At 38.0% G+C, this 21,047-nt stretch overlaps 1 protein-coding gene across 5 annotated transcripts in view; it reads left to right on the forward strand.

Moving 5' to 3' along the window:
* PPP2R3A (protein phosphatase 2 regulatory subunit B''alpha) overlaps positions 1-21,047 on the forward strand; it is a 196,316-nt gene that overhangs the window by 83,663 nt on the left and 91,606 nt on the right. For all 5 annotated transcript variants that reach the window (XM_072726915.1, XM_072726916.1, XM_072726917.1 and 2 more), the window contains one exon: positions 6,536-6,638. In XM_072726915.1, the coding sequence (XP_072583016.1) occupies positions 6,536-6,638 (103 nt within the window). The remainder of the gene's footprint in view (positions 1-6,535; positions 6,639-21,047) is intronic.

A 21,047-nucleotide genomic window follows, 5' to 3' on the forward strand; every position in this document is an offset into this window, starting at 1 on the left:
CAATTAAGAAACAAAGGAATACGTATATCTTTTTTTTAATTCCAATATGATTAACCTACAATGTTATATTAGTTTCAAATATACAATATAGTGATTCAACAAGCGTTATTCCGTGCTAATCATAAATGTACTCTTAATCCTCTTCACCTATTTCATCTCTGGGAAATTTTCTTGAATTTATTCTTTCTTTTTTCTCCCTTTCTTGACATATTTCTAAGTTATTTCTTGACATAGCTATACATTTTAAGAGAATGTCATAGTTTGCCCCTTCTACCTCTTTTAACCGACCAGCCTTATTTATATATGTTCTCCTCACCTTTTTTGGGCTAAATACCGTTTCTGGGGTTTATTTTTATTTTTTTTTTTTAAGATTTTATTTATTTATTCATGATAGACATAGAGAGAGAGAAGCAGAGACACAGGCAGAGGGAGAAGCAGGCTCCATGCACCGGGAGCCTGATGTGGGATTCGATCCCGGGTCTCCAGGATCACGCCCTGGGCCAAAGGCAGGCGCCAAACCACTGTGCCACCCAGGGATCCCTGTTTCTGGGGTTTAAAATCAACGTATAATAGCAGAATTCAGCATACAGATTCCTCCTAATCCTCTCATGCCACCTAAAAGTCCTCAGTAGTATAATGCTTGAGAACATAGTAGGTGATTAATAAGTTTATTCTTATTTTTAAAAATATAGCAGCAAGTTGAGTTCACCAAATTCTTCCTGCATTACATTATAACTATAGTGATTAGAGTATATAGAATTTTACCAGTTCATGAACTTCTTTTAAAGAACCACACCAAGGCTAAAAGTTAAAATGCGTCACATTTTCCAGGTGAATTTTAGTGATTTTGTTCAAGGAATAGTTCTAAGTTGTCTGAATACCAAGAACCAAAAGGACCCCACAAGAATCATTCCTTATACACCATCTAGATGACACTTTACAGTCACTGCTGTGATCACCATTCCACCTCTCCTGTAGCAAAGAGAAAATTGCTGGTGAAAATCTAAGAAATGCCTTTTTAAGAAAATGTATGGATAAGCAGTTATAAAGAAATTTCTTAGAAGCTAGAAATAGTATGAACACTAATTAACAGGAGTGAACCAGCAAAAGAATTGGCATTTTCCCTGAGGGTATTTATCACTGGTGTTTCTGGCAGCCTAGAATCTACAGGAAGAAAATAGAGCCTAGGGCCTGAACAGTAGAGAAGTCGGCTTGGATTCCCTCTCCTTTTCCCACCTGTAAAGCCAAGACTTCAGCTGGGTGGTCCAATTATCTATTATTAATTATTATTGTTATTTTAAATCAGCATGTAACAGTAACAGAATTCAAGAACTTGAAATGTGTACACGTTCTTTCATTCATCTAGCTTCTTTCACTCCAGTGTGTGTCAGACCTGAAAAGGCCTTAACTGGGGTATGTACCAGGGGTAAAAAGAATAGAGATACTGTACAGCCCTTGTCAGAGGTGTCTTTAGCTGTTGAGATCAGCATTGTCAGTCATCTAACAGTCTCTGAAAGTAGCAAGAAGTGAGATGATTCTTACAGTTGTTTGAGAGAGAACTTTGAATAAGCTGGGAGACTGAAAAAAGGAAGTAGTCTATTCTGTAAGAGATACGTGCCAGAAAGAACTGTAAATTCTTACATTTTAAGTAATTTTGAATATTCTAGGACCCTACATTTGTGAGCCTGAGGCTGACTACAGCAAAGGAAAGCTGTTAACCAACTTGACTGACCTGCAGCAAACTACATAATATTTGAGTAGCGGCCAGGGTTTTTCTGTCTTAAGACTATATGTCACTGACATCAGGTGGACCTTTATGTTGGCGGGGTAGAGCAGCAGCCGCGGCCACAACAGCTGTGTTCTTTTATTGAGATGGATCATTTTAATTTTATCTCTAGGGAAAAGCTATTTCTACAAAAGCAAAAGGGGGAAAAAAGACCTGAAGCACAAGCCTTCATTTTATGTAACTACAGGAAACTGCTTATGAAGTCATATAGCATGGGCAACTGTCCCTGTCTTTTCTCATTTGAAAAAAATTTCCGTGAATGGATAAGTATGTCTCTATATTCAAGCGTTAATCTTAACAGCCCTATACTAAAATGGTTGGAGCGCCCTCTAGTGGGAGCTTCTTTTGGTGCTCTTAAAATGCTTATTTTAGTTTATTTTAGAGTTTGTATTTAAATTCCAGTTAGTTAACATACAGTGTAATAGTAGTTTCAGGTGTACAATACAGTGATTCAACAGTTCCATACAACACCCGGTGCTCATCACAAGTGCACTCTTGAATCCCTATCACCTATTTCACCCATCTCCCACCCTCTCTGCCCCAGAAGCCATCAATTTGTTCTCTATAATTAAGAGTCTGTTTCTTGGTTTTTAAAATGCTTTTTAAAAGCAAGGGTGCTTTAAGGGAGACCCTAATATGGCTATTTGGGGAGACTAAGCAGCTAAGCATGATGGTTTGAGTTATCATACTGACCTTGAAGATGTGTTTATTTTTGCAATTTTTAACAAATTTTACCCTTTGCATAAAATGACTTGGGCCCAAGTATAGTACATTAAGCTCTCTCAAATACAAAAAAATAACTGGCAGATAATGACACAGAATTAAAACATTGGTATATATGTATACAACCTGACTTGCTCCAATAATAGGCTCTACATAATTTTGAAAAGTAAAGTCAAATGTAAAAAGTCACAGGATAACAAGAAATAATTTCTCTGCTATCCCAGTGCTCACGGGGAGGAGGCTTCCTAGCCCTCCTCCTAATGGTTTGAAGATAAACACCTGAACAGACTCTTGCTCCCCTGCCTCTACATTCCATCCCTTCCCTTCTCCGTTGTCTGTTTCCTATCTATACTCTGACATCTATTTGCTTACAGTCAGGACATTTTTAGGGGAAAGACATTGGTCCACAGCTTCTTTGAGCTTCTAGATTACCAGCTTTGCAACAGAGCTCCTCTCAAACAGTAATATTTTTCCAGTTCCTTTTTTTTTTTTAATGTTAGCATTTCATTTGTCTCTTAACAAGACAATATTTTGTAAGAGCCCTGAAAGATACCAGTTTAGAATAGCTATGTTTATTTTCTCCAGTTTCCACAACTCTTATTTATCTCCTTTTCTCTTCCATATAGAGTTCACCAGCCACTATTATTGGCTTATAAATCATAACTCACCTTTTCTTTCTTTTTCATAGGAAAAAGCCATTCTTGATTTGCCTTTTTATTTTCATCGTATCTCTCATGTGTCCTCTTTTCTTTATGAAAGTGCTCCTTTCCAAAGATCTCACCATCTTTTTATTGTGATCATCCTAACCATTTTCTAGCACTTACTACATACTCATCTTTTTCTGAAATGTATATCTGTTTAACTGTAGTGGCCTTGATATGCTGAAGAATGATAAGGAGAATTAATATACAAATTATAATATAGCTTTAATAATCACAAATGAAGTCAGTTTAAGTATATATCTGTTAGATCACATTTTTGAGAATCTTCTGTGTGAAAGTCACTATGCTGGTGCTAAGGAAGAAAAGATCTATCTATAACTGTGCCTGCCCTTTTGGTGCCAGAGAAATAAAACTAACAGTACAATGGTATATATAATACATATAAATTAAACAGTACAAAAATCAGTAAAGAGGGATCCCTGGGTGGCTCAGCGGTTTGGCGCCTGCCTTTGGCCCAGGGCGTGATCCTGGAGTCCCGGGATCGAGTCCCATGTCGGGCTCCCGGCATGGAGCCTGCTTCTCCCTCCTCCTGTGTCTCTGCCTCTTTCTCTCTCTCTGTCTATCACAAATAAAAATAAATAAATAAATCTTTAAAAAAAAATCCGTAAAGAATTTAGTTCCAAGAGAAAGCTTTTTGAAGAGGTGAGTTGTTAGCTGGACCTTAAAGAATAGCCAGCATTCAGATAGCAAAATTGGGAGGGGTGGTATTCTAGGAGAGTAGAATCACATGAGAAATGGCACAGAGGCAAGATTGTACATGACATACTTTGAGAATGGTGGATCAGGCCAGCTGCCTGGAATGGAAGTTTCCTTTAGCAAAATAGTAAGATAGGTAGGTAGGTACACTCCCACCTAATTGCAGAGGGCCTTATATGCTCAACGTAGGCATTTAGACTTCCTCACATAAGTGGTGGAGAGCTATTGAACATTTTTGAAAAGGGGAATTTTTTTTATAGTTTTTGAAGCACTGTTCTTTTATTTTTTTATTTTTATTTTATTTTTTATTCATGATAGTCACAGAGATAGAGAGAGAGAGGCAGAGACAAAGGCAGAGGGAGAAGCAGGCTCCATGCACCGGGAGCCCGACGCAGGACTCTATCCCGGGTCTCCAGGATCGCGCCCTGGGCCAAAGGCAGGCGACAAACCGCTGCGCCACCCAGGGATCCCTGAAAAGGGGAATTATATAATCAAAGGATTATATAATATCTTCAGGAAATATTTGTTAAATATCTTGAGGATATATTTGTTAAGATTCTTGTATACCCATCTTGTATTCCAGGCACTTAGGGATCCAAGCTAGAAACCAGGAGTCATCATGGACTTCTCCCTTCCTTTCACCCCTCCACACCCAGCAACTGCCATGTCCTTCTCATTTCAACTAGATTTGCCCCTTTCTCTTTGTCTCCCACTGCAACCACATATGCTCAAGCCCTTGGCTGGATTTTTGCTTATTTATGAAAAACACATCTGATTGTGTCACTGTCCAAGTTAAAATTCTTTTGCCGAGTAGGCTACAATCCAGGCTCCCTGACCTAACATAAAAGGAGATCCCTGGGTGGCTCAGCTGTTTAGCGCCTGCCTTTGGCCCAGGGCGTGATCCTGGAGACCCGGGATCGAGTCCCATGTTGGGCTCCCTGCATGGAGCCTGCTTCTCCCTCTGCCTATGTCTCTGCCCCCCCCCCTCTGTCTCTCATGAATAAATAATAAAATAAAATAAAATGTGAAAACCAAATATATTTGTATATCCCGGTAACGAATTATTGGAAAGCAAACTTACAATTAAAAAATAATAATAATAAATTAAATTTAAAAAGCTCCCAGTCTGACCATGATTACTAGACAGCTAAAATCCTTGTAAGATAAGCAAAGACAGCACCTTAAGTGGAACCTAGTAGAAGCCACTAGGGAGTGAGGGTCGGTTGGGGTAGAGATGGTCCCCCTCTAAGTAACTCTCTGTATGTGAGAACCTTAGAACATACACGAAAAGTAGGCTAAAATAATGGCTTCACAGTCTCTTCTCCAAATTACACATTTCAACTTTTGTGATTATTGTTTGCAAACTAAGAGGTCACATGTGAATTACTAGTCACCGAACAGCTTATAAAAGAATACAGTCTAGCCTCAATCTGAGCTCTTCTGTTTGCTCTGTAATCTAATTCCTTGCTGAGAAGGAAGATCCAATTCTACATGCTCCTGTCCCCTTCTCTTACCGTCCCTACGTCTGTAAGTGCCAGAACATTCCATGCACTCTCACACCAGACATTTGTACATGTAACCCTCTTGACCCACAAAGTCCTTCTTTCCCACTTCACCTTTTTAGGGAATCTCACTGCCTTCCTGTGTCCTTCTGTGACACCCATGCTTATTCTGTTGTGGCCGTCACAGTAGTATAATCTTACTGGTATAGCTCTCTCACTACACTGTAAGCTCCTTACAGAGCACATGACTGTGTCTTATTTTCTTTGTATCCCAGGTATCTTCAAGGCCAGACACAGTATGTGGCACACAATTAGCATTCAATAAATGATTAAAGAAAAACAAATAAGAAAATGTGGAAACCAATTGGATGTGGAGAAAATAGGAAGAGAAATAAGTTTAAAATGACTTCAAAATTGCAAGCTCAGATAACTCAGGATGGTACCACTTTTAACAAAAATAGATGTCCGTGAAAAGGACTGACTTTGGAAGGAAGATTTTTTAATTTGGTTTTTGATATTTTGACTTTGTTATCAGAGTATAGTTACTAAGTGGAAATGTTCAGTAATTTAGCTGGACATGAGGAATTCTTAGAACTTAAAGACTTAAAATGGCATTCATTCTTTTTTTTCCAGCCTGGTCCTTCAAAATCTAATTTGAGAAGACTCCTATCTGGTTGGCCCTGAATATATCTGCCAACCTGGACAAACAGAAGTTTTTATTTTATGTGGTGCATTGTAGTTCAACTGATGTATTCTCTCCTGGATAGCTGGTGGGTAGCTCTGGAGTTCTGGGTCTGGATGTCCTGTGCTAAACCTGAATGGACATTCTCCCTCAGGTGTATTTTTACCCACACTAGTGCAGCTGACTGTGGTATCAGCCACAGAAGCATTTTACAAAAATAAGACATTTTGTTGTTGAGCTTTTATTGAGGTGTCCCTTTAACAAAATCAAGAACATATAAAAACTCCCTATTTTTTAATCATTGGAAAGAGAGACCTTGATTCTGGATCTAAACGGCCTTCAGTTCAGGCTGCAATTACCAACTGTTGATATTATAGATATTGTTCACAGTAGCTGTCTTTCTAAGCGGTTGTCTCTTTCATAGGTTGCTGAATGACCATCATGATGACGCCTCTAAGTTTATCTGTCTGCTAGCAAAGCCCAGCTGCAACTCTCTAGAACAGGAGGATTTTATCCCTTTACTTCAGGTAATGTTCATTTCCTTCTAAAAATGGGTTTTATTTTTAGAGTTTGAGGTTTTTAATTTTTTTCCACTGTAAGATAAGATACATAAATCTAGAAGTCGGATTTGTAGAAAAGTGGTTTTTAAACTCGTTTTAACAACGAGATCCTTTTGTTAAATGAAAACATAGAACCCATAGTATAAAATGGATAAAACAGTGCTACTCCCATTGAAGCAAAGGAGGGGGTGCTCCCCCTTGCCCAACCATGGCAAACACTGAAACACTTTCTGAAACCAGACATTTGGTCTACTTGGCCTAGCTGACCTATCCCCAACAGAAAGAGCCCAATTGGGGAGTATATCTATACTTACATATATAGAGATATAAATATTTTATATGTTTATATGTATGCCTTCCAGTAAGAATCAGGTACTTACCAGTACTGGATCTGTTCTTACAGTAGCATTCTTCATAGACTGATATGTTACTTGTTAATATTCTTAATTTCATTTCTAAATATTTAGGTTTTTTTTTTTAAGATTTTATTTATTCATGAGAGACAGAGAGAGAGGCAGAGACATAGGCAGAGGGAGAAGCAGGCTCCCTGCAAGGAGCCCAATGTGGAGCTTGATCCTGGACCCCAGGATCACACCCTGAGCCAAAGGTAGTCACTCAACCACTGAGCCACCCAGGCATCCCTAAATATTTGGTTTTCCTAAGCAGATCACAAATTCCTTGAAGCTAAGGTCTGTCTTTCAAGTCTGTTGAATGCTTATCATTGTTTTAGCTGTTCTAGTAAATGCTTGTTGACTTGTTAGTGAGGATGCCTGAAGAAGGACATAAAAATACATTGACATAGTTTTTTTTGTTTTTGTTTTTGTTGTATTCATGGCTACTGTCACTTTTGGTAAATTTTTTTTTTGGTTGAAATAGGACACATACACACAAAAAAACACAAATCATAAGTGTAGCCACCAATCAATGAATTTTCTCAATGTGAGTACATCTGTGTAACCAGCACCCAGATCAAGAAACAAACCTCACCAGTATTCCCAGAGTTCTTGATGCTCCCAGTCACTGAAACCTAATGGTTACCACTATTCTATGTGTAATACAGTATGACGTAGATTTTTAATTACTTTTTAATTACTTTTATTAAGTAATAAATTTCCACGTTTGGTTATTATTTATTTTACATTCATAGTCTTCAGACTTGTCTTAACTTGCATGATGGTCCTAATTATCTTTAGACTCATGTGCTACATGTTATTGTTCCCCTTTAAAAAGTATTCATGAGAATGAGAACTCTTTGTAGTTCTTTACATTTAATTAGGATCATTATGCATAATAATGTCCGATGTTATATATTCCTTTTTTTTTAGATTTTATTTATTTGTTTGTTTTTTCATTTATTTGAGAGAGGGAGCATGAGTGGGGAAGAAGGGCTGGGCAGGGAGCCCAACATAGGGCTAGACACGGGGCTCAATCCCAGGACACTAAAATCATGACCTGAGCCCAAGGCAGACATCCAACCAACTGAGCCACCCAGGTACCCCCAACATTATATATTCCTACTTATGTTTTGTCACATCATAAATATTTGATATTTGAACTGTATTGCCACTAAAACATCAGGTTCTTATTGTTATTATAAGCGGTATGATTTTATTGATTTTTTTACTAATTTTTTTCATTTTAATTCCACTATAGTTAACATACAGTGTTCTATTAGTTTCAGGTGGATGGTGCAGTGATTCAACAATTGTATACTCAGTGCTCATTATGATAAATGTAGCCTTAAGTCTCTTTATCTGTTTTACCCATCCCCCACCCATGTCCCTTCTGGCAACCACCAGTTTGTTCTCTGTAGTTCCTAGTCCCTCTGGCTCTAGGGATTGTAAGGATATCCTTTTGTTGCTTGTTCCTGGTGCCTCATCATTCCTTTGTATTTTCCTTTAACCTGCCCATGACTCTCCACATAGTCTCTTCATGAAAGGTTTATATCAGTGAATTCTTTTTTCTCTGGGGACCCTATTCCTGACTGAGTTTTATTAGAATCTTTAATAAAACCTCTGACAGGAATATAAATTAAACCCATATCAAGATAATTACAAACAATAACAAAACTATAATTATGAGTTGGAAGACATTTATACTTCATTTATTAGGAGAAATTTTCTTTTTCTTTAACAAGTAGACTTGTGCAGTCTTCAGGTAAAAGTTGACAGACTGAATAGATACATTGTTCTCTCATTCTGTCCCAAACTTCTCTGAACTTAAGGTATAGGAATTTAAAGGAAATAAACACATGAAAATGAATGGAATGGTAGAGAGGGATAGAAAAAAAAATGAATGTCAAGTGATTTCCAATTTCTATAAGATAGAAAGTAGAAGCAGGCTAAGGAAACCACAACCCAAAATGAGGGGCTGTATATGGGCCACAGTAGAGAAGTGAGCTACTCTTCTCTATTCTCTCAGCAGGATCCCAGAGTAGCAATAAACTCAGGGTTGGCAGTTCTGATGGGAAGTATTAGAAATGAGGATTCATTGAAGGTTGGTATATAGAACAATGGACCAGTTGACTTCCTACTTGGTTCCCAAAAGTAAAGTGCATCCTGGCATTTACTCAAAAGCATAAACAAAATAACAAACCATAAAGCATGCTAAGACAAATTTCAGTAGAGAAACACCCTAGACAGTACCTGGCCAGTACTCCTCAAAACTATCAAGGTTATCAGAAACAAAGTTTGCAAAATTGTTAAAGCCAAAAAGAGCCTAAGGAGATATGACAGCTAAATGGAATATGAGATCCTGGGTAGGATCCTGGAACAGAAAAAGGTTATTAGGCAGAATCTAAGTAAATGTGAATAAAGTATTGTTTCTCATACATGTCTCTCATACATGATAATAATGTATCAATGTTGACTTATTGTAACAAATGCTAATATAATGTAGGGCATATGGGAACTCTGTATTGTCTTCTCAATTTTTCTTTATTGTTCTAAAAAATAAAGTCTATAAACATTATTATATTCAGAGAGATTATATACTAAGAATAGAATGTTATGAAAACAGAAAGCTAACCAGAAAGAGTTGTTAGCATTTTAAAATGTAGAGGAGTCCTGGGTGGTTTAGTCAGTTAAGTGTCTGACTCTTAATCTCAACTCAAGTCTTGATCTCAGGGTTGTGAGTTTAAGCCCCATACTGGGCTCCATGCTGGGAGTGGAGCCTATTTAAAAAAAAAAGTTAAATTTACCAAAATTTAAAATTTTGTCATAAGTCCTGAAAACTAAAGTTTAGGACATCTCACAGGGAAGGAGAGAAAGCTAAGGAGAAAGGGAAAGAGGAGACATAAAGGGCCAATTCAAAAATTTCAACAACTAACTGGAGTCTGGAGAAGAAAGAAGGGAGAGAGGAAATCACAGATATAATTGCAAAATGGAGAGAATTAGACTGGGATGATAAGATGGGTATAAAGAACTAGAACCCAGTAAGATTCCTTGGGATCCCTGTTTCTCTCTGTGGGGGAAACACAACATGCCTGTGTAACCAGCAAATAAACAAAAATAGAACTTGACTCTCCCCCTAGCCTCTTATGCTCCCTCCAGTCCTGCCCACAGAAATAAAGAAATAATACAGAATACAAGTCTTTTGATTGAAAAAAGCCAAGTAAAAGAAACAAACATGTCATCTCAAAATTTTTTTAAAAAATCAATAAAAACAAATACTAAAAGCTTCCAGAGGGAAAAACCAGGTCCCTTTAATAACAACAGAAATTGGGGTGGTATTAGATTCTCATTATTAACTCTAGGGAAATGGATTTGAAGTCAGATTTCCAATATCCTGCCAAGCTGTCAGTCAGATATGAGGTTAGAATAAAGACATTTAAAAACTCAGAAAGTTTATCTCCCTATTTCCTTAGTTACTTGAATATATATCGAATTAAGTAAAACAAGGGGTACCTGGGTGGCACAGTTGATTAAGTGTCTGACTCTTGGTTTAGGCTCAGGTCATGATCTCTGGGTTGTGGAATGGAGCCCCACACCACCAGGCTCACTGCTCAGTGAGGAGTTGAGTCTGCTTGGGATTGCCCCTCCCCAGCACTTACATACAAGTGCTTTCTCTCTAAATCAATCAATCAATCTTTAAAAAAGTGAAGTAAACCAACAAAGAGGAATACATGAGATCCATAGAGTAGTGGATTCATCCAGTGAGAATCAGTGTAAGGAAGACCTTAGATGGCAATTGAAGAACAGCCAGTCCAGAATAGAAGAGGTGATGGGATTTCTCTAGAGGTTCTTCATAAAGGGGAATAGGGAGAGGAGGAATTATTCCATGCAGTACTATTATATTTGAGAACAGGGAAAGTGGAGGGTATGTTTTATAGCACAGCATTCTATATGAACAAGTTCTAAAAAAAGAAAGCAATTCAAGAGGCACCTGGGTGGCTTGTTAAGCATCTACCTTTAGCTCAGGTCATGATCCTCAGGGTGCTGGAATCAACCCCAACTTTGTGCTCCCTGCTCAGCCAGGAGTCTGCTTCTCCCTCTCCCTCTACTTCCCACTTGTGCATGCTCTCGCTCTCTCTCTCAAATAAATAAAAATCTTTTTTTACAAAATAAAAGCAATTTGAAACTCCAAGAAAGCTGGAAAAAAAAAAGCTTTATAAAACAGTCATGATCTAAGCTTGAAGCAAACCGAAGAATAGCGTGATTACAAACTGATGGAGAGTAAGAAAAGAAAGTCCATTTAACTTCAGTTCTCCTTTGAATGCCCACAGAACATGATGTTGGACCAATAAGAAAGTAGGAACTTTATCCAGGTATGGAAGCACTAGCAGGCTCCATTTTTCTTGCCCTCCTACCTAGCTGGCCCGGTGTGGGTAGGTGCCAGTTCTGACACTTTCCATCTTCTTTGCCAGCACCACTGACCCCATTCCATCGTTTCCTTGCAAACCTGCCCCAGCAGGCCCCCTCCAAAGTGGCCCCCAACCTGCCACACCCAGCAGGCACCCTAAGCTAGGGCTGGTACCCACCTCCAAAGCAGTTCCCACCACATTACACCTGTGTGCAGTCTTGGCTGGGACCCACACTCTCCAAAAACTACTCCTACCCAGGAGGTCAGGGGCAGCCCTGCCCACAGCCGTTGTCACCCAGCCACAAAAGGAAGTAACATGCAACCAAGACACAGTCACCCCTGGAGAACCTGGTTCTTGTGACCAGGGGAGATTTCACTTCTGGGCCCCACAGGATGCCTTCTACATAAGGCCACTTCTTCAAACCCGGAGATGTAGCTGATTAACCTAAAACATAGAAACAAAGAGAGTCAGAAAAAATGAAGAGATGAGAATGAGAGAACAAGACAGAAAACAACCTTAGAAAAAGAACTAAACAAAATGGGAATGAGCAATCTACCTAATAGGGAGTTCAAAGTAATGGTAGTAATGAATGAACACAGTGAAAACTTCAACAAGAGATAGAAAATGTTAAAAAGAACCAATCAGAGCTGAAGAACAATAATTGAAAAATACACTAGAGAGAATCAACAGCAGTTAGAGAATGCAAAAGAATGGATCAATGATCTGCAAAACAGCATAGTGGAAATCATTCAAGTTGAAGAGCAGAATGAAAGATTTTAAAACGAGGATATTTTAAGGGACCTCGTAGACCTCAGGCATACCAACATTGCATTAGAGGGACCATAGAAAGAGAAGAAAGAGAAAGTAGTAGAAAACATATTTGAAGAAATAATAACTGAAACTTCTTTAACCTGGAAAATAAAAGGCATCTGGGTCCAGGAACTACAGAAAGCCCCCAGAGGTCCACTCAAGGCACATAATAATAAAAATGTCAAAAATTAGAGATAAAGAGAATCCTAAAAGCAGCATAGGAAAAGCTACTAGTGACCTACAAGGGAACACCCACCCATAAGACTATGAGCTGATTTTTCAGCAAAAATTTTGCAGGCCAGATGAGAATACTGTATATTTAAAATACTGAAAGGAAAACACACACACACACACACACACACACAACTAAGAGTACTTTACCTAGCAAGAATATTTCAGAATTGAAGGAGAGACAAATAAAAGATAAGTTTATCACCACTAAACCAGCCTTACGAGAATTGTTCAAAGGACTTAATTGGGGGGGAAAAAAGCCATAACTGGAAGTAAGAAAATTGTGAAAGAAAAAAAAATCTCACTGGTCAAAGCAAATATACAGTAAAGATAGTAAAGATAGCTCAACTACTTGTAAAGTGGTTAAAAGGTGAAAAGACAAGTAGTAAAATCAATTAATTAGTAATTGATTTTAAGGGATTAGTAATTAGTTAAGGGATACATAAATTAAAAGTTGTAAAATATAACATGTTGAGGGGGGTAGAAGATTAAAAATGTAGTGCTTTTAAAATGTGTTAGGACTTAAGTGACCATACACTTCAAGGTCATCTGTTCACAAGGGAAGACAGCAAGACAAGAAGAAAGGAACAAAGAACTACAAAAATACAATGAGAAAACAACAAAATGGCAGTAAGTACATAACTGTCAATAATTAAATGGACTAAATGCTCCAATCAAAAGGCATTAGGTGACTGAATGGATAAAAAAGCAAGACCTACATATATGCTGCCTACAAGAGATTAACTTGTAAGTAAAGGGATGGAAAAAAAAATATCCCAAGCAAATAGAAACAAAAAGCTGGGGGGGAGGGGGGAGGGAAGGCTGGAATAGCCATACCTATCAGACAAAATAGACTTAAAACAAAGACTATGGGGCACCTGACTGGCTCAGCTGTTTAAGCATCTGACTTGATTTTAGCCTAGGTCATGATCTCAGGATCATGAGATTGAGTCCCACATTGGGCTCTGCACTTAGTATCAAGTTTGCTTACAATTCTCTCCCTCTTCCCCAGCTCCCCTATAAACACACACACCTATACACATGTCTCTCTCTCTCTTAAAAAAAAAAAAAAAACAAAACAAAAACTGTAACAGGAGACAACAAAGAGGTCAGTACATAATGATAAAGGGAGGAATCAATCCAATAACAATATAACAACTATAAATATCAATGTACCTAACATAGGATAATATGTAAATAGATGAAGCAGATATTAACATACATTGGGGAAGGAATTGACAGTAATCCAAAAATAGGGTTTTTTTTATCTGTCAATAGTAACTCTGAACGTGAACGGGCTTAATGACCCCATCAAAAGGCGCACGCAGGGTTTCAAACTGGATAAAAAAGCAGGACCCATCTATTTGCTGTCTACAAGAGACTCATTTTAGACAGAAGGCCACCTACAACCTGAAAATAAAAGGTTGGAGAACCATTTACCATTCAAATGGTCCTCAAAAGAAAGCAGGGGTAGCCGTCCTTATATCAGATAAATTAAAATTTACCCCAAAGACTGTAGTGAGAGATGAAGAGGAACACTATCTCATACTCAAAGGATCTATCCAACAAGAGGACTTAACAATCCTCAATATATATGCCCCGAATGTGGGAGCTGCCAAATATTTAAACCAATTAATAACCAAACTGAAGAAATACTTTGATAATAATACACTTATACTTGGTGACTTCAATCTAGCTCTTTCTATACTAGATAGGTCTTCTAAGCACAACATATCCAAAGAAACGAGAGCTTTAAATGATACACTGGACCAGATGGATTTCACAGATATCTACAGAACTTTACATCCAAACTCAACTGAATACACACTCTTCTCAAGTGCACATGGAACTTTCTCCAGAATAGACCACATACTGGGTCACAAATCGGGTCTGAACCGATACCAAAAGATCGGGATAGTCCCCTGTATATTCTCAGACCATAATGCCTTGAAATTAGAACTTAATCACAACAAGAAGTTTGGAAGGACCACAAACACGTGGAGGTTAAGGACCATCCTGCTAAAAGATGAAAAGGTCAACCAGGAAATTAAGGAAGAATTAAAAAGATTCATGGAAACTAATGAGAATGAAGATACAACCATTCAAAATCTTTGGGATGCAGCAAAAGCAGTCCTGAGGGGGAAATACATCGCAATACAAGCATCCATTCAAAAACTGGAAAGAACCCAAATTCAAAAGCTCACCTTACACATAAAGGAACTAGAGAAAAAGCAACAAATGGACCCCACCCCCAGCAGAAGAAGACAGTTAATTAAAATTCGAGCAGAACTAAATGAAATCGAGACCAAAAGAACTGTGGAACAGATCAACAGAACCAGGAGTTGGTTCTTTGAAAGAATTAATAAGATAGATAAACCATTAGCCAACCTTATTAAAAAGAAGAGAGAGAAGACTCAAATTAATAAAATCATGAATGAGAAAGGAGAGATCACTACCAACACCAAGGAAATACAAACGATTTTAAAAACATATTATGAACAGCTGTACGCCAATAAATTAGGAAATCTAGAAGAAATGGACGCATTCCTGGAAAGCCACAAACTACCAAAACTGGAGCAGGAAGAAATAGAAAACCTGAACAGGCCAATAACCAGGGAGGAAATTGAAGCAGTCATCAAAAACCTCCCAAGACACAAGAGTCCAGGGCCAGATGGCTTCCCAGGGGAATTCTATCCAACGTTTAAAGAAGAAATCATACCTATTCTACTAAAGCTGTTTGGAAAGATAGAAAGAGGTGGAGTACTTCCAAATTCGTTCTATGAGGCCAGCATCACCTTAATTCCGAAACCAGACAAAGATCCCACCAAAAAGGAGAATTACAGACCAATATCCCTGATGAACATGGATGCAAAAATTCTCAACAAGATACTAGCCAATAGGATCCAACAATACATTAAGAAAATTATTCACCATGACCGTAGGATTTATCCCCAGGACACAAGGCTGGTTCAACACTCGTAAAACCATCAATGTGATTCATCATATCAGCAAGAGAAAAACCAAGAACCATATGATCCTCTCATTAGATGCAGAGAAAGCATTTGACAAGATACAGCATCCATTCCTGATCAAAACCCTTCAGAGTGTTGGGATAGAGGGAACTTTCCTTGACATCTTAAAAGCCATTTACGAAAAGCCCACAGCAAATATCATTCTCAATGGGGAAGCACTGGGAGCCTTTCCCCTAAGATCAGGAACAAGACAGGGATGTCCACTCTCACCACTGCTGTTCAGCATAGTTCTGGAAGTCCTAGCCTCAGCAATCAGACAACAAAAAGACATTAAAGGCATTCAAATTGTCAAAGAAGAAGTCAAACTCTCCCTCTTCGCCTATGACATGATACTCTACATTGAAAACCCAAAAGCCTCCACCCCAAGATTGCTAGAACTCATACAGCAGTTTGGTAGCGTGGCAGGTTACAAAATCAATGCCCAGAAATCAGTGGCATTTCTATACACTAACAATGAGACTGAAGAAAGAGAAATTAAGGAGTAAATCCCATTTACAATTGCACCCAAAAGCATAAGATACCTAGGAATAAACCTAACCAAAGAGGTAAAAGATCTATACCCTAAAAACTATAGAACACTTCTGAAAGAAATTGAGGAAGACACAAAGAGATGGAAAAATATTCCATGCTCATGGATTGGCAGAATTAATATTGTAAAAATGTCAATGTTACCCAGAGCAATTTACACGTTTAATGCAATCCCTATCAAAATACCATGGACTTTCTTCAGAGAGTTAGAACAAATTATTTTAAGATTTGTGTGGAATCAGAAAAGACCCGGAATAGCCAGGGGAATTTTTAAAAAGAAAAGCATAGCTGGGGGCATCACAATGCCAGATTTCAGGTTGTACTACAAAACTGGTCATCAAGACAGTGTGGTACTGGCACAAAAACAGACACATAGATCAATGGAACAGAATAGAGAACCCAGAAGTGGACCCTGAAATGTATGGTCATCTAATATTCGATAAAGGAGGAAAGACTATCCATTGGAAGAAAGACAGTCTCTTCAATAAATGGTGTTGGGAAAATTGGACATCCACATGCAGAAAAATGAAACTGGACCACTCTCTTTCACCATACACAAAGATAAACTCAAAATGGATGAGAGATCTAAATGTGAGACAAGAGTCCATCAAAATCATAGAAGAGAACACAGGCAACACCCTTTTTGAACTTGGCCACAGTAACTTCTTGCAAGTTACATCCACGAAGGCAAAAGAAACAAAAGCAAAAATGAACTATTGGGACTTCATCAAGATAAGAAGCTTTTGCACAGCAAAGGGTACAGTCAACAAAACTAAAAGACAACCTACAGAATGGAGAAGATATTTGCAAATGACATATCAGATAAAGGGCTAGTTTCCAAAATCTATAAAGAACTTATTAAACTCAACACCAAAGAAACAAACAATCCAATCATGAAATGGGCAAAAGACATGAAGAGAAATCTCACAGAGGAAGACACGGACATGGCCAACATGCACATGAGAAAATGTTCTGCATCACTTGCCATCAGGGAAATACAAATCAAAACCACAATGAGATACCACCTCACACCAGATACCAATTTTACCAATGGGGAAAATTAACAAGGCAGGAAACAACAAATGTTGGAGAGGATGCGGAGAAAAGGGAACCCTCTTACACTGTTGGTGGGAATGTGAACTGGTGCAGCCACTCTGGAAAACTGTGTGGAGGTTCCTCAAAGAGTTAAAAATAGACCTGCCCTACGACCCAGCAATTGCACTGTTGGGGATTTACCCCAAAGATTCAGATGCAATGAAACTTCGGGACACCTGCACCCCAATGTTTCTAGCAGCAATGGCCACAATAGCCAAACTGTGGAAGGAGCCTCGGTGTCCATCGAAAGATGAATGGATAAAGAAGATGTGGTTTATGTATACAATGGAATATTACTCAGCAATTAGAAACGACAAATACCCACCATTTGCTTCAACGTGGATGGAACTGGAGGGTATTATGCTGAGTGCAGTAAGTCAATCGGAGAAGGACAAACAGTGTATGTTCTCATTCATTTGGGGAATATAAATAATAGTGAAAGGGAATATAAAGGAAGGGAGAAGAAATGTTGGGAAATATCAGGAAGGGAGACAGAACATAAAGACTCCTTACTCTGGGAAACGAACTAGGGGTGGTGGAAGGGGAGGAGGGCGGGTGTTGGAGGGGAATGGGTGACGGGCACTGAGGCGGACACTTGACGGGATGAGCACTGGGTGTGTTTCTGTATGTTGGTAAATTGAACACCAATAAAAATTAATTTTAAAAAAAAACAAAAATAGGGTTTTTTAAAAGTTTTTATTTAATTCCAGTTAATTAACATACAGGATAATATGATTGTCAGGTGTACGATATAGTGATTCAACACTTCACTACAGTACCCACTGCTCATCACAGCAAGTGCACTCTTTAATCCCCATCATCTATTTCAACCAATACCTCACTCAGCTCCCCCTCTGGTACCATCCGTTTATTCTGTACAGTTGAATCTGTTTTTTGGTTTGCCTCTTTTTTTCCCTCCTTGTTTTGTTTTTTAAATTCCACATGAGAGGGCAGCCCAGGTGGCTCAGTGGTTTAGCGCCGCCTTTCAGTCCAAGGCCTGATCTTGGAGACGTGGGATCAAGTCCCACGTTGGGCTCCCTGCATGGAGCCTGCTTCTCCCTCTGCCTGTGTCTCTGCCTCTCTCTCTCTCACTGTGGCTCATGAATAAATAAATAAAATCCTTAAAAAGTAAAATAAATTCCACATGAGTGAAATTGTATGGTATTTGTCTTTCTCTGACTCACTTACTTCATTTAACATAATACACTCTAGCTCCATTCATGTTATTGCAAATAGCAAGATTTCATTCTTTTTATGGCTAAGCAATATTCCACTGTATATGTACATCACATTTTCTTCATCTTTTCATCAGGGGATGGGCATTTGAGCTGTTTCCATAATTTAGCTACTGTAGGTAATGCTGCTATAAACATCAGAGTGCATGTATCCCCTTGAATTAGTGTTTTTTTTATCCTTTAGGTAAATACTTAGTAATACAATTGCTGGATCATAGGGTAGTTCTATTTTTAACTTTTTCAGTAACTTCCATATTGTTTTCCAGAGTGGCTGTACCAGTTTGCACTCCCACCAACAGTGCAAGAGAGTTCCCCTTTCTCCACATCCTCGCCAATACCTGTTGTTTCTTGTGTTGTTAATTTTGACCATTCTGACAGGTGTGAAGTGATACCTCATAGTAGTTTGGATTTGTATTTCCCTGATGATAATGAAGTTGAGCATCTTTCCATGTGTCTGTTGGCTACCTGTTTGGTCTTTTTTGGAAAAATGTCTGTTTATGTCTCCTGCCCATTTTTTAATTGGCTGTTTTTTTTAATTGGGTTGATAAAAAGCCTCAACATAGTAGGGATAAAGGGATCATCCTCAACATAATAAAGGCCGTATATGAAAAACCTTTAATTTTTTTTTATTTTTTTAATAAATAATTTTTTAATTGGGTTGTTTTGGGGGTGTTGAGTTTTAGAAGTTCTTTATAGATTTTAGATATCAGATATGTCACTTGCAAATATCTTCTCCCATTCCATAGATTACCTTTAGTTTTGTTGATTGTTTCCCCATTATGCAGAAGCTTTTTATCTTGATGAAGTCCCAATAGTTCATTTTTGTTTTTGTTTCCCTTGTCCCTGGAGACATAGATAACAAGAAGTTGATATGGCTGATGTCAGAGAGGTTACTGCCTGTGTTCTCCATTAGGACCTTCCTGTCTCACATTTAGAGATTTCATCCATTTTGAGTTTGTTTTTGTGTATGGTGTAAGAAAGCGGCACAGTTTCATTCTTTTGCATGTTGCTGTCCCGTTTTCCCAACACCATTTGTTGAAGAAACTCTTTTCCATTGGATATCCTTTCCTAATTTGTCAAATAATAATTGACCATATAGTTGTGGGTTCATTTCTGAATTTTCTATTCTGTTCCACTGACCTATGTGCCTGTTTTTTTGGTTTTTTTTTTAAATTTTTTTTAATTAATTTTTATTTATCTATGATAGTCACAGAGAGAGAGAGAGAGAGAGAGAGAGAGGCAGAGACATAGGCAGAGGGGGAAGCAGGCTCCATGCACCGGGAGCCTGATGTGGGATTCGATCCTGAGTCTCCAGGATCGCGCCCTGGGCCAAAGGCAGGCGCCAAACCGCTGCACCACCCAGGGATCCCTATGTGCCTGTTTTTGTGTCAGTACCATACTGTCTTGATCATTACAACTTTGTAATATAGCTTGAAGTCTGGAATTGTGATGCTTCCAGCTTTGTTTTGCTTTTTTAGATTGCTTTGGCTATTTGGGGTCGTTTGTGGTTTTATACAAATTTTAGGATTGTTTGTTTCTAGCTCTGTGAAAAATGCTGGTGATATTTTTATATGGATTGCATTAAATGTATAGATTGCTTTGGGTAGTATAGACATTTTAACAATATTTTTCTTGTAATCAATGAGCGTGGAATTCTTTCCATTTCTGTGTCGTCTTCAGTTTCTTTTATCCTTGTTTTATAGTTTTCAGAGTACAGATCTTTTATCTCTTTGGTTAGGTGTATTCTTAAGTATCACCTTACCGTTTTTGGTGCAGTTATAAATGGGACTGATTTCTCTATTTCTCTTTCTGCTCCTTTATTATTGGCAATATATAGAAATGCAACAGATTTTGGTATGTTTTGATTTTGTATCTTGCAGCTTTACTGAATTCATAAATTCATTCTAGCAATATTTTGGTGGACTCTTTGGGTTTTCCACCTGGTATTGTGTCATCTGCAATAGTGAAAGTTTGACTTCTTCCTTGTAATTTGGATGCCTTTTATTTCTTTTTGTTGTCTGATTTCTTGTCTGTAGCTGGGACTTCTAGCACTCTTACCACTGTTAAATAACACTGTTAAATAACGGTGGTAACAGTGGACATCCCTTTCTTATTCCTGACTGTAGAGGAAAAGCTCTCAGTTTTTCTCCATGAGGATGATACTAGCTTGGGTTTTTCATATACGGCCTTTATTATGTTGAGGATGTTCCCTTTATCCCTACTATGTTGAGGCTTTTTATCAAGAAGGGATGCTATACTTTGTCAAATGCTTTTCTGCATTTATTGAGAGGCTTATATGGTTCTTGTCCCTTCTTTTATTAATGTGGTATATCCCGTTGATTGATTTGCAAATTTATTCCTTGCAACCCAGGAATAAATCCCACTTCATCGTGGTGAATGATTACTTTTAGTGTACTGTTGGATTTGATTTGCTAGTACCTAGTTGAGAATTTTTACATTCCTATTCATCACAGATATTCTCTTTTTTTAGGGGGCTGTTTTTCTAGTTTTGGAATTAGAGTAATGCTGACCTTGTAGAATAAGTTTGGAAGTTTTCCTTCTTTTTTTTTTTTTTTTTTTTTTTTTTTTTTTTTTTTGGAATAGTTTGAGAAGAATAGGTATTAACTCCCCTAAATTTTTGGTA

This window comes from Vulpes vulpes, chromosome 11 (assembly GCF_048418805.1).
Source record: "Vulpes vulpes isolate BD-2025 chromosome 11, VulVul3, whole genome shotgun sequence".
Classification (NCBI taxonomy): Eukaryota; Metazoa; Chordata; class Mammalia; order Carnivora; family Canidae; genus Vulpes; species Vulpes vulpes.